The following is a 14,625-nucleotide window of genomic DNA, read 5'->3' as shown; positions in this document are numbered from 1 at the left end:
AGATGTGTATGAGAGACAGCCCTGATAGCATCGTTGACGCTCCGAGTATGAACGCCTTCAAGAACAGACTAGACGAAGCTATGCAGGAGCATATGTTCAGTCTTAAAATGCGTAGCAAATTACGGACCAGGCAATAAGTTCAGCAGCAATCTCAATAAATCGTCAGTTATGGAAAGACCGGGTTCCGAAGGCCAAGACCGGGTTCCAAAGGCCGGATCCCTTGTGCATCAAGTCGCAAAAAATTCAAGAATCGGAAATAGGCCATGGGCTTATTTCTTCAGTGCCGACACTTCTATTCTATTCTATTCTATTCTAAGAGGACAACCAGCAATAAAATCGCTGGAGAAAAAGTGATTCCATCTAATAGAGTAACTAATTTTTTAAATATATATTTTTTTAGATTCGTAATATGTTCACCGCTGTTGACCAGAATGACGATCATTCAAAAATCAACCTAATGAAAATATCTCACGGATAAAACAGTTTAAAAAGTATATCATTAACCGCCCAAACAGTGGTACGCGCATCCTACTTGTACATGCGGGCCTTTCAAGTAGTAAGCAACTACTTACAGTTTCATAAAAGATTTCTAGTTAGTACTATTTATTTAAAATTTCAAAAATGCTCATAATGGAATTCAACATGAGCTGACAACGGTCAGAAACATTAAACATACGCCACATTAAAATATGTTTTTAGTGTTCACTTCAAATGAGAGATAACTCATCCCAGTGTTCACTTCCCATAAACTTGAACCAATTGAAACTACACTAAATATTATGAGCCAATTAATATATGTAGCATTGGTGCAGTAGGGGCGACTGATCAGGACCTCTGAATGGTATTCGATCACAATAATTTTGGGAACTATCGCGTTACACTTATTCTTATTAATAGTATTATGCCTCACCTCTATAGCTCATGACGAGATTCTCACACTTGTCGCCAGACGTGCCCAGTGGACACGCGCAGCTGCAGTCCTTCTGCGTGTAGCCGCCGTTCTTGCAGGGTTCAGACTTTTGCTTGCAGGCCTTCAACCAGCCGACTTTAAGAAGAGATGAATAAATGAATGTGAATGAAAAAATGAATGTGAAATACAAGAAAGTGAATTAATACATGAAAACGTGACCTTATCAACCATGCATGGTGTTCAACAGGCCTAACCTATACAGCTGTGCTTGGTGTTCAACAGGTCTCGCCTGTGCAGTTTTGTACATGGTATTCAACAGGCCTCACCTGTGCATTTGTACATGGTGTTCATGAGCTTGGCGTTCCAGTGCGTAATTTTATCGCCATCTCCCATGAGAATTTGAAAACGAACATCTTTAGCGAGCATCACGCGTTTGTCGTCTATGCCAAAACTCTGTAGGAGTTAAAGGCAGAGTGAAAATTACTTAAGACAGCATGTAAGAAAATGCTTAGCAACAGTACATATATATAAATTTATTGCCAAAAATAAATAAATAACTTAACCTGGCTGGACCTAGCCCCTCTAGAAAGGCCTCTAGCAACGTATAAAGAAGGGTTTTATTCACACCTAACCCTAACTCTAACCATAACCTAACGAGGTTGGCGTTTTTTTTATGTCCGGCAGTGTAGTTCATTTATTTTTGCGCCCAATTTTTAAATACGAACTAATTGCAGAGTACACAATCCGACGCGATTTTGTCCGGGTTTCTATCCCATGTCAGGTAATGTTACCGATTGTTTCCGGTTATTGTTAGACTTATATACCTCTTATATATATATATATATAAGATATATAATTGGGGTATAAGGTATAAGAGGTATTTGTCACTCGCATCTGATCCTACAATCAGTTAGTGTGTGCCTCGCCCCCCGCTGATTCTTTTGGGTCCAAAATTGTGCATGTATGACTCACCCGGTCGTGGTACTGCATGAGAGAGTAGTAGTCGTACGGGACTTCGAAGTTGATGGTCGGAAATTTATCGTAATTGTTTTCCATGCCAGGCTTAATGTTAGCCATGTACACAATGATGTTGTCGTCCCTGAAAATAAAATCTCAATAAATTACGTGTACTTGAGCAACACAACCTATACCATATAATCGATATGGAATATTATTAAAAAACATCGATAGTGTTTGCCATCGCTCACACTTTTTAGAGTTCATACAGAAAATAATTTTATGATAAATGAAGTTTTCAATACTTTTAAATAGAATTAAAATACATTAATTTCTGGGATTTGTCTTCCAATAAGATTCGAATTTAAACTCGTGACTATGTCAGATATTCAAGATTCAGCACATGTTTGATTCAATAATTTAAATGCAATTGAATTGAAGTTGATCAATAAAATTGTGAAGTAATAAAAAGAAAATGCGCGTCTGCCTCACTCAGAATTAACATCAAAACAAGCGAATAATAAAATAACGAAAAAATTATAGTGCCAAAATGTATTGCCAAAGATAGAGTTCATTCTGAAAGACATCCACGAAAATGTGAAGTACAAGTAATTGTTCAATCAGTGTAGTAGTGAAGTGAGTTTGTGGTAACATACTTTCGTGTGCGAGATTTTTCGTTGCGTCTTTTATAGGTTTTGACTTAAATTGAGCAATGAGAAGCTTGACATGGAATCTCAGTGAGCGAAGATTGAGAGTCAATGAATTCAGTGGAAATCAGTGACATGAATGGTGAAAGAAAACAAAGCGTAGTAGTGGCACTTTTTAAGGCATCTAATTTTAAGCCTGCGTTTACTAGGTATTATTGTTTTTGATGACGCTTTAATTATTATCTGCCCTATTTTACTAGCTCTTGACTTGTTTTCAACTTGTCTGCTAATCATACATTTTGCCTTTAGCATATATGATTGCATTAGCCTAAGCTAATGAGGGCTGGATAGAGAAGGAAATGCTATCCGAAAATACTAGAAATACAAGATGACCGTTGATGAGGATCCAGAGAGTACCGCTTCCGATAGTTAATAGTATAGATTTTATAGTGAAGGTAACTCAGTTAAAGGTTTACGTGCAAGGTGACTTTTATAATCTTAGGCTTCAAATGACATTTTTATTCCTTCTGTTCAACCAGTTATTTTATTCTTGGAAGAAAATCAGGGACACTTCATGAATAGGCGATAGGGCGGATTAGGCCTAACGTTCAACGCCGACTCCCATTATACACATACTGCTCTTTTTTATAATGCCGTGTTGAGTTTCACGCATAACGCGACCAGAATGAACTTTGAAAACAAACAGTCACATTAAATAATATCATAATTAAGGATAAAGTACATGGGAACTATGTACTTTATCCTTAATTAAACTATGTATAATGGGAACTTTCCGGCGATTGTGGCCCCAAATTTTTTTTGTCGCGCGACGACAGAAAGGCTGACAGAAAAGGCGTCTATGTGACTGGCAGCGGATATCTTCCGCTGCCAGTCAGCGGAAAGAAAAGAATATATTCTTTTAATTGTGCCAAAAGACCTGCGATGTTGCGCCCAAAAGCAGTGCAGTACGTTTTTCATCAAGCTTCGAGGGAACAAAATTTCGTGGTTGTCATTGTCTAAGATTGAATGGATTATGTATTTATTACGTTTTTATTAGAGAGAATCTAACGTGACTTCAACCAAATCAGTCAATTTAGTTTAGTATTGTATTTGCCGTCAATGTTTTAGTATTGTATTTGCCGTATTGTATTTGTATATTTTATTTGCCGTCAAGTCCTCGTGTAAATTAAAATAAGCGAATACAGTGAATGTTTGGTAATAAGTTAATTGAAATGTTGGTCATGCGTGTATATTTCGTAACTCCACACCTCACATCACGTAATCGTTCATACACCCTCACAAACCTGTCACTGCGAGCCTGTTCGTGCTTCATCCCCAATGCGTGGCCGATCTCGTGAGTTGGTCCTCTTTCCTGTGAATAAAGCATCATAAACTCACTGTTATTATTAAAGAACTGTCATTATATTGGACTTTTGGCTAAGCTTTGATGAGCAGATAAATTATTTAAATGCATTATACATTCAATAAATCACTCACTTTACGATACAATGATAAACATCATAGTTCAGGACTCACGTTCATTTGCAGTTTGCACGATATTTAATAAGCAGTACTTGCTTATTAAATATTACTCATTAAAATGACAAAACTGGGCTATGTTCAAATTGGTACACATTTGCTATTATTAGTAAATAATTACCTAGCTTATGAAATAACGTAACTGGATTCTAATCCGATAGTCAAGTCATAAATTTTCTTTCTGCACTCCTCATATTCAACAAAATATATGATAACTAAATGCTGAATTGTAGATTTAATGTCATGAAACAAAGTTTGCGTATAGTCTTACAATCATTTGAAAGTGATTTTAATTTCAAAAATGAAACGGTCTCCATGCAAGAACTATCTTCAATTATAATTTTTCAAATATCAACCTATTCTCATACTGGGACCGTTATTGCTTTTATATTTAACCTTCAACCCACAATTTAGACAATGCCACTAAAGTTGCCACTTTACTCGCATTATAATTACAAGTGTTATATCGATAACAGTTGAAATATTCGAAACATGTACTTAAAAGAATCGATAATTCATCATTCACCGAGGCACGTACTGGGCAATTTGCGAGGCTGACTTTTGTAGGTTTGCCCTTCCTGTGGCCTACGTCGGCGTAACAGGATTTATCGAGCCAAATCTTCATGTACTCGGCGCGCTCATCAGACTCTGTCATCTTGGAGAACTTGATGCACGTCTTGGCCTCCCAGGCAGCGATCGCCAGGTTTGCAGCAGTCGTGTTCACTCCCGCTGCCGAGTCAAAGTTAAAAAAGGTTTAAAACTGTTTTAACATGACAAATATTGGGCTTATTCATCCACCGTGAATGTTATAGATAATTGAATGCTCAGTAACACTTTAGTATTTTATTTCAGTTTGTCAAGTTATGGTGTTTGAGTTTGTATGTTTGGAGCCTGAATAGAAAGTTTTGTGCTTAAAATAGTACGTAAATAAGAGTTTGCTTCAAAATGAGGGTTTGTCCATAACCGTCTTTACATATTGTCGGACTGTTCAATTTCGAAATTGTTAATTGGATTTGGGTTGAACAGATTCAGGGAGGCGTAATTCAAAATGATTTGGGACAAATAATTATCAAATTTCATTCATTTTTTCCTGGGCAGCGTAGCATTTGCCTGCTACTTTAATGCGATGAAAAAAATTAAAGAGGACATCAAAACAAAAGTCAATGCAGTTGATTTTAAACGCATTAAGCTCGTAATGACTTACGATCCGATATTTTGTAGAAAATTTTCACAACTCCGTTCTTTTTTGGCCAAAGACTTTCCATTGACGCCAAATTTTTATCAAGAAAACTGTTCCATTGCTCCGCAGAATACAACATGTCGTCTATCAGGACGGATCCGTCTGCTCGGCGTTGCACATCCTGGAAAACATTTTAAAATTAAATAAAGTGCATCGTTATAATGAAATGAAATATATTTCATTTGCCTGTAAAAATCGCAGTAGTACTGTGTGAAGTTTGCGAAAGTGCACCACTAATTCGGGCTACAATAAATTCAGCTGATTCTATATCATAGCATATGTTTCTAAATGAATATATGTACTAATGCTCGAATACTGTATTTCTTAAAATACGGTAGCATTGCAAGTGACAGGTATTTTTTAGGGACATCTTACTTATATCTAGTGAAGAATTTTCGCACATATTTATCATGTTTATTAATGGTTTCTTTAAAACATTACGCAATTATTTTTCAAAGAGCATATTTCCATGATTTCCACACAAATTTTCCAGCTCTGAATGTGAAATTAATCCCTCGGAAGTTTTTCATTAATGGACAGTTTGAACGTGAAGCAATATTCACCACTTAACTTTCAACGCAGTCAATGTACATTAATTTATTCGTTGCTGAGTTTAGTTGAAACGATTTTTATTGCATGTCGTTCTTCTCCGTAGCTCAACTCATTGCCATAAACATAAACATGAAAAAGACTTTAGGTGAGATGAGTCACGGGTCAGAAAACTTTTTGTGACCGTGAATACGATGCAATACCGGAATATTATGATATGAAGAATTATTGCCATTTGTACGACAGATTGAGTGATTTACTTTGAAATGCTGGTCAAATAATTGTTGGGTGGCGAGCCGGGTGGCAGGTTGAACCTAAATTTTGGCTGGTGCATTCCAGGCCGTGTATAGGTTGTCAAAGTCAGTGAAAAAGCAACTACAATAATGTATATTCATGTTGAGCCTCTATATGCGATTTGAATCCCTAACTTCAAGATAAGCACACAATAAAATGAAATATCTTATAGTAACAGCCGTAAACAGTGACGACACAGAAATTGTAACAACCGTACGAATGAACGACACGGCCGTCAATATGCAAAGTCATCATCACTACAGTAAAAATTCTGCTTGAAGGAAGAAAAGTTCACTCCGGAAAGAAGACCATCACGTTATTGCACATTTGTAAGTAACCAATTTTTTATCTAACGCTGGCGAGAGCTGACGTTTCCGTTAAATATAAAGTCTTTTCTGTTATTACTTATAATTGAATTGTACTAAAATTATGCCTTAAATTCTGGGGCAGACAATCAATAAAGGCATTGGACCTCAGAGCTCACCTTGACCAGCTGACAAGAGAAGACGTCTCACTATGATGACGTCTGATCGCACTCTCCATATATACTGTGTGGATGGGGAGGTGAAGTGAGGATGGGGAGAATGAAGTGTACAAATATGATCCCAGATAATTTACTGTAAAAGAAATAAAACAAGACAAATGAATATGAGAATGATTTTAAGTAAAACGGAACTTCGACGAGTAATGAAAAGAAGGGAACGGAAGAGTGGCGTGCCGCCACTCTTGAATAGAAGAAATTGAGTTACTAGAAGTCATTTTTATTTAATTCAATTAACATAAATTTTTTATTTGTATAATTTGAAATATTAACATTTTTTGCCATTCACCAGATATTTATATTGGAATGCTAATTTTTCATCAACAGGATAACGTAAACTCGTCCGATCTTAATTAAAGACAATAAAATTATTTACAAATATATCCTCTCTACGAAATTGTCTAAGAAAACACCATACACCTTAGTTAGGTTTATTTTTCAAGTGAAAAAATGTTCAAGTTAAAACGGTAAACTCAATCAAAAATCAAAATTAATCCCTGCAACGTTTGTAAGGACAGTACTTTTGACTCATATGACTATCAAATAGTCTATAAATACCAAGAGAATATTTGCAAACTTTGTAATGAATTTCAATCACTTTGGCAGACTCTCAATATTTATTGCTAACGATTAGATCACTAGTTGAAGGCTGTACGAATAACAATTAATGCTCAAAATGCGGCCGCTTACCAGCCCGAACTTCAGAGAGATCTTTGACTTGTATGATGCCTATAAATTACAAATGAGAATTACCAAAACAATTTTCCCAAAACTTGATTTTACTGCAAGTATTAGCTTGCACTCTTTTGTTTAGTCTTAATTTACATCCAGTTCTTACATAAATAATTTTTTGCACCACGTGCTGGCTTGTACGGTAACATGGGGCAGTGAGCCCACTGCGGGTCATGGGCCCATAGCGGGTTTCTCGCTAAGTATGGCAGATATTGGTCCGTGTTCTCTACCGCCGGTCGCCAGTTTCACTGGGATGAAGTGTACGGATTTACGTTTTGCTAAGTGTTTGCGTTATTAAGTTGTTTGTGAATAACTGTTTTAGCCCAGATAAAAATTTTTTTGTTGCTAAATAAAACTGTTTTCGATTACTGTAGAGTGTAGATGAAGTTTTTGAAAGTACTGTGAATTATATTTTGAAAGTAATATTTAAAGGGATAATTTTGAGATCAAGTTTAGAATATTAGCTTTTAAAATAAAATGTTGACACGATATAAATTGAAATGAAACCTTAGCGGGGCAACGGGCCCACGCGTGTCACGGGGCAAAGCGCCCATGTTGAAGTCATGTGTTATACATCATTAGATTTGTCTCAATGACCTTTTCAAAACTATGACTAGCTTTTTGAATTACAAATTACATTTCATATTGCATGAATTTTTTATTTGTCGCCTCAAGGCAGCAGGTTTAGTTTCTAGTTATGCGTGTTTATGACCCCTTATCGAGTTATTGACTCTTGCCTTGCCAAAAGTTGATTTCAATATATTTCAAGTCAAAGATATATATTTTTATGTCAATGAAATATTTTTCTTCACGTCAGTGATAGATTTTTTAAGCCAAAAGTACATTTTTTTAAGTTAAGGATATGATTTTTCGAGTTGTTAATAATTGTATGAATGTCATATTTTTTATTACAATTTTCTAATTTTTAACTGTAAAGTGTTGTTTTATCATTTATAAACGAAAAATATGCAATTGTGGTAAAGGGACCAAGGGTGGGCGCCTTGCCCCAAGCCCATGGGCCCATTGCCCCAGGGGTGGGGCAATGGGCCCATTTGGCACTTTTTACAAAATAGTGTTTCATTAAAAATTGAATAAACATATAGGCGTCTAATTCACATCATACATTCCTCATTAGTTGTACCTTCAAACAAAACAAAGACCCACCTAGTATCAATTAAAACTTCATCAAAAATTTAGTTAAAAAAAGGGGGGCGCGTTGCCCCATGTTGCCCTATGCAAATTTGCGAGTTCGTATGTTACAAACTTTTCGGACCTTTCGTGAGAGTTTTAATTTAAAGATAAATTCAAAATGACGCCATATATATTTGGAATTTAAGAAATACGCAATATTGAGCTCATAGATTATTTATGATTTATTCGGAAAAGATATTACAAATGGCTGAATATTTCGAAATTATGTTGAGACTGGTCAATAATGAATAATTCTTCTTGAAATTTTATCGTTCCACCAGGATGATCAGAAATTATATGTTATAAAACTCAATTCAAATAACTTCCACTCATCTTCCTTAGCAATCAAAGTATGAAAGCAATTAACGATGCAATACCTGTAGTTATTAGACACTGATGCATACGGTAAAACTGACGAATGTGTATTTGAGAACTGAAGAACAATACACGTTAAGGTCTTCTGTTTAGATAGATCAATGTTTATAATGAACATTTCTAAATAATCATTCTATTCCAGTGATGTTTTGAACTACTTATTATGAGGTGCGTATATTGTATCACTACTCGATCGTGTATTCGATAATTATGAATTTTCTCTAAAAAATGTTCAAAAATATTTTGAGAAAAGCATTTCTAGCCACTAAATTTCGAAAACTTTTTAAATATTACTGTCATATTCGATGTGAGCTTGCAAAATTTATTCATCGTAATTATGAGTCACAGTAGTACAGATTTTGCAAAAGAAATTTCATTGGAGAGGCTTAAATTTCTAGACACGTGTTTCTTCAGAAATTGGACTGCTGTCTGGCAGCTAGTTTGCTTCTCCTACACCTCTTGTATGTAATAAATATTGGAGGTAAACGTGGTGAAACATCGCATCGATGTACAGTTATCACTCTGTCAAGGTACCAATCATTTGCACTAAGATTTCGTGCTGATAAATATTGTCGACACCACACACCCACGGGATCATCTTGATTGTTTTGTGCCAATACGCCACGTTTTATAGTATCTATGCTAAGATTATGTTGACGTACAACTCATTTTAAATTCGATTTCTTGAAATGTATGCGAAATTATGGTCGTTCGTACAGTCTATCAATTGAACATTTGTTTTTCCAATACGAAAAAAGTGAGCGTAATCAAAATCTTGTTCCAGACTTAAGGTGTATGCAAAGCTCGGAAACCTTTTGGCAAAAAAGGTGTTCATTGGAACGTAAAAGCATTAAACCGAAGTTAGTGTTCCAGTTTTTAATTGTCCCGGTTGTCTTGTTTCCAAAGTCTTTGGTCTTTGCAGTTATTGTTCTGTTTTTTCTTTGTCAATAACTCCATCGTTAGAGAATCTCGTCATTCTTTTTTATGTGTTAGGACGAAAGATTTATGTATGATGGGAGTCAATAGAACCTGGATTTCTGTGCCGCCGAGATTTCTAGCTGTGTGTGCAACAAGATAATGGAATATTTTCCCACACAACACTGGCCCTGCCGTCTATTTGAACGTAGAGATTAGAAGTCAAATGGCAGATGTTCCATCACTTGAGTCAAGATGATGACTAAGAACGCAAGTTCCATGCGAGCCATCTGTTGGACTGTTGGAAATTAAGATGTGACACACTGAGTAGTAACCTGTTAATTCAGAGTTATTTTGTAGTAAAAATTTAAATCAGTTGGACTTCTATTTTAATTTTTAACTAAACGTTAATTCACATATTTCAAAAGATTTGCATTCATAAAAGAACTCAATTATTTAAATTTGATTCTTTGACTTCGTTTCCGAAATTACGATGCCAAATTAAATGCAATAGAAATCTGATGCCGCTAAAAATTTCTACACATTTGAATTCTACACATTAAATTTAACTCAATTCTCAATCATGACTACGCCGACTACTTCAATCATTAATCTTCAATTCAAAACTTTTTTATCTTTTTCATCTGAAACTTTGACGTCTGCGTTTTCACACGGATGTGTCTTATCTTTATATTGAGCTTAAAGGTAGACGAACTCTCAAATTTTGAGGCCAAAATTACAATAAATTTCATGAAGCTCAAGAGAAAAAATTTAACAGTTTAAAAGAAAAAATTACGAGGGACGGAATATAGTCAGATGTCATATTAGATTAGCCATAGTTGCGTTTGATTTCGATCAGCCTAATTTCCACTTGATCGAATAATTACTTTCGCAAGGTTGCTCATGCCACAAATAAACCTACAATAAAATGCATGAAAAATTAATTTTAATTGAGGCTTTCTTGGACAAAAGGGTGAACCGTGAACCGTTCTTGACTAATTGGAGTTATATTTCACAATAGTGCGGAAAATATGTGGACGAGCAGAAAAACGATGTGTGCAAAATTCTAGACCCCAAGGTTGATTTCATCATGATTCGAGCGTCGTTTGAAATTGTCAAAAATATTAAAAAATTAACATCTGAAAATTTTCCCTAAAATTCAGATAGCCTTTTTAGAGGTCACAACGGGCAAAAATTATCATACTAACGTCTTTAGAATATATTTTCCATGTTTCAAAGCTCTACCTTAACCTCATTATTTAGAATTATAAGAAGTTATGGGGAAAAAGCATTAATGCATAGAATAGAATAGAAGTGTCGGCGTTGAAGAAATAGGCCCATGGCCTGTTGCCGGTTCTTGAATTTTTCGTGACTTGATTCACAAAGGATCCGGCATTTGGAACCCGATCTTTCAATAACTGACGATTGATTGAGATAGCTGTTGGACTTTTTGCCTAGTCCCTAACTTGCTAGGCATTTTAAGACTGAACATATGCTCCTGCATAGCTTGTCTAGTCTGTTTTTGAAGGCGTTCATACTCGGAGCGTCAACGATGCTATCAGGGAGGCTGTTCCACATGTCGGTGACTCGAAGCGAGAAGAAATGTTGTCGCATGGATGTATTACAATGCAGTTATTTTAGTTTTTTATATATGCATATATATCTCAATTTTACTAGAAATAATAATTTTGCTTACTTGCGGGTCGCAATAGGTGGAAGCCATCATTATATCAGCTCTATCATATATCTTTTAACTTTTAGAGCTTTAATATTATCATCTACATTGTCAGAGGGTCACCCTAAGAATGACTAATACTCCAATAATTTTAACTTAAGTAATTATGTTGACACAAGTCATCACTCATCAGAAATCTCTTTCCTCACTAGTTTCAACCTAGACATTGAACTATAAACTACTTGACCCATATAATTACAACTCGCAACGTGTTGATACTTTCGAGAGTTAATCCAGCGATTACCTCTCATTTTCTTGTCATACCTCTGTTTTGTCGACGGTGAATTCTTGACGTACGAATACGAGGTCATCCGATCTAGTGTTTTCTTTCTGTAAATCATTTCATATGCGATAAATAGGTTCATACAATATCGTACCAACAAGTGCTCCGGGACGTATTGAATGGAAGGCTCAATCTATATAGCAGGAATCATTCGACTTACAACGGTTGTTAAAAACAAGAGCCGAGAGAATATACTTAAAGATCCAAGTCACGTCTTAACAAAGGAATAATCATATAGAGATATCAAAAGGCTCGATCCATAAAAACATGAAACGGTCTTCCTTTTCCATTATGATTCAATTTTATTACATAATTTTTCTCCATTTACTTGGCTTCGGAAAATTTGCTCCTACTCATTTTACTTTGTAAATTGTTACTATCAATTGGAAAAATTATGCCTAAAACAAAATGCTACATTTAAGTAATGATGTTATATTCATTTGAAATAGAAATATTAAGAAAGCAATTGTATGGGCACGTTTTAATTATAATTTTCCTATGTTTCAACTACGAGTACTACTTCTCGCGGCAAACTTTGGAAATTCCGTAGAACGCTAATAGTTTTTATTGTTATTATTACGATAATGAAACAAAAAAGCCACCTATAAGTATTTTTTGCACGCATATAAAACCTTTCAATACTTATTATAGTTATTTCTGTCAATGTCTTCAGTTGCCCAGCATGACATTTCAGCCATTTTAAGTTCCCAGTGAAAGTCACTTACCAAGCCAGCATATATGAAACCACAGCACTTGAAAAAATGAAGGTTTCATGATTTATTCAGTACCTTCTAGCATACTGACAAGTTTTATTCCTACAGGCCTGAAAATGGGAATAATGCTTGCAACTCACAAATTAATGAAGTCATGAAAGTTGTGCAGCATATGCTGTCTCTGATCAATACCAGTGCACGGAAAAAATACCATTACCTTACAGTTTTGGAATTGGTTGCTACTATATAGAAATTTAATGTATTTATACTACTCAAGATTGTCACGTTCGCCTGAACGTGCAAAAATAATGTTAATCAGTCATTGATCGATAAGCTCAGGTACTAAACTAAAAAATCGGACTGACACCCGAAACGTTTTGTTTAAAATATTAAACGCGAATTATTTTTGAGAGCGAAGTTAAATACCCTTAAGAGCCCTGTGGACGCGCTCAGCCGCGATAGTCGCTTACGGACTTTTATAACTATCTATAACTGCGATAACTCCCCTCATAAATAAGATACAAGTTTGAAATTTGGAATGCTGTCCTGGCTAATTATTTTCAATGCGCTGTTATTAAGATAAATTATGTAAACTTTTTATTGCGACTGTTATCAGGGAGGATAACATTATGCACCGCGATGTTCCTATAGCGTGTGACTTTTCTAGCATTTTCTCGATAAGGGAGGTTGCGCTAAAATTATTGTACAGATTACGAAGAAATAATCGTAATTATGTTTTAAAGTGTGAAGAGAATGAATGCATAATCAGCACACTTTAATATTTAATTGTCATTTACTACAACTTGAAGTCGTACAGGAAGTCGTACAGGAAGTCGTGAACATATTCAGCCTTGCATAAATCATTCATAACAAACTGCAACATTCATAACATAATTGCTTTTATGAAACAGCCTAAATTAACTTGGTTGTTTTATCACAACACAGCATTGCCGTAAATTATGGATACGTATTGTCAGAAAGGTTATTAGTAAAAAAACAACCAATTTGATAATAGAGTACAATTTCGTAGAAAAATTAGTAGTATGTCGCTCGCTGATTAAAAATGTAGAGGAGGGGGAGTGTAGGAGGGGAATGTGCAGCCAGACGTTAGAAGGCAGAGCCTGGCCGAGAAATTTTAACCGCGTGAAGCCAGGACAACTCTGAGCGGGAAGGCGTCCTTATAGCTTGTTGTTACTCGAATTCATAACTCGCACTATATCATTTCTTGTGAACGACATAATTATTTTTATCAAATACCCAAGCTCAGTCTTGTTGGGCACCATTTTTGTAGCGTCATGTAACTTTATTATATAAAATTCATATATTTACTTCAATGTTCCCTATTATTCAATTTTAAAATAATAAATCAATAATATCATCAATTTTCAAGCAAAAAATATTCGTCTAATATATATAAATATTCGTCACCGACAAAAATATTTGAACGTTATAAATGGGTCATTCAAAAATTGTGAATTCTTTTTAGTGCCAGAGCGGGAAACATTAGCTAGTTATGCTTTAGCGTCATTCTTTTGGCCGAATCATGGGGTGAACTACCAAGGAGTAAGCTACAAAGTCAACCTTTAGAATTAAATTCAGATAATTGTGATTTAATATTGCCAACATAATAACTGAATTACCATTTGTATTCCCAATATTCTTTTGATATTGTTGTTATTCCATTTTACATATGACGTGTCTGTATTCTAACGAACACCAACACGTCGGGTGTTGGTCGACGCCATCGTTCTTCAACCCATCAATAAACATATTGAATCTTCATGTTCTTTACCCCAACCTACGTAATACATATTTACACTAATTAGGGAAGAGGGACGGCCGTTTGTAACTTCTTAATTCAATCTCAACCCCTTCAGCCACCCTCTATCATCAAGCTCTAGAGACATGCGTGATAGCATCTAGCTTTCAACATCGTTGCTTAAGGCCCTGGTTGAAGGTCGCAAGGCTTCTAACAGGCTTGGCTCTTCCCTATGCGTTTCTTCA

The 14,625-nt window shown here is 35.4% G+C and overlaps 1 protein-coding gene across 1 annotated transcript in view; it reads right to left on the bottom strand.

The window, feature by feature from the left end:
• LOC108676090 (astacin-like metalloprotease toxin 5) overlaps positions 1–5,413 on the bottom strand; it is a gene marked incomplete at its 3' end in the record, with an annotated part of 6,418 nt that extends 1,005 nt beyond the window's left edge. Inside the window, exons 1-6 of the mRNA XM_018164130.1 lie at positions 5,258–5,413; positions 4,592–4,782; positions 3,819–3,886; positions 1,883–2,009; positions 1,237–1,363; positions 911–1,045 (exon numbers count right to left, since the gene is read on the bottom strand). Coding sequence (XP_018019619.1) covers positions 911–1,045; positions 1,237–1,363; positions 1,883–2,009; positions 3,819–3,886; positions 4,592–4,782; positions 5,258–5,372 — 763 coding nt within the window. The remainder of the gene's footprint in view (positions 1–910; positions 1,046–1,236; positions 1,364–1,882; positions 2,010–3,818; positions 3,887–4,591; positions 4,783–5,257) is intronic.
• Positions 5,414–14,625: the final 9,212 nt, after the last annotated feature.

The sequence above is a fragment of the Hyalella azteca genome, unplaced genomic scaffold (assembly GCF_000764305.2).
Source record: "Hyalella azteca isolate HAZT.00-mixed unplaced genomic scaffold, Hazt_2.0.2 contig6274, whole genome shotgun sequence".
Classification (NCBI taxonomy): domain Eukaryota; kingdom Metazoa; phylum Arthropoda; class Malacostraca; order Amphipoda; family Hyalellidae; genus Hyalella; species Hyalella azteca.
This window is presented reverse-complemented; position numbering and strand designations above follow the sequence as displayed.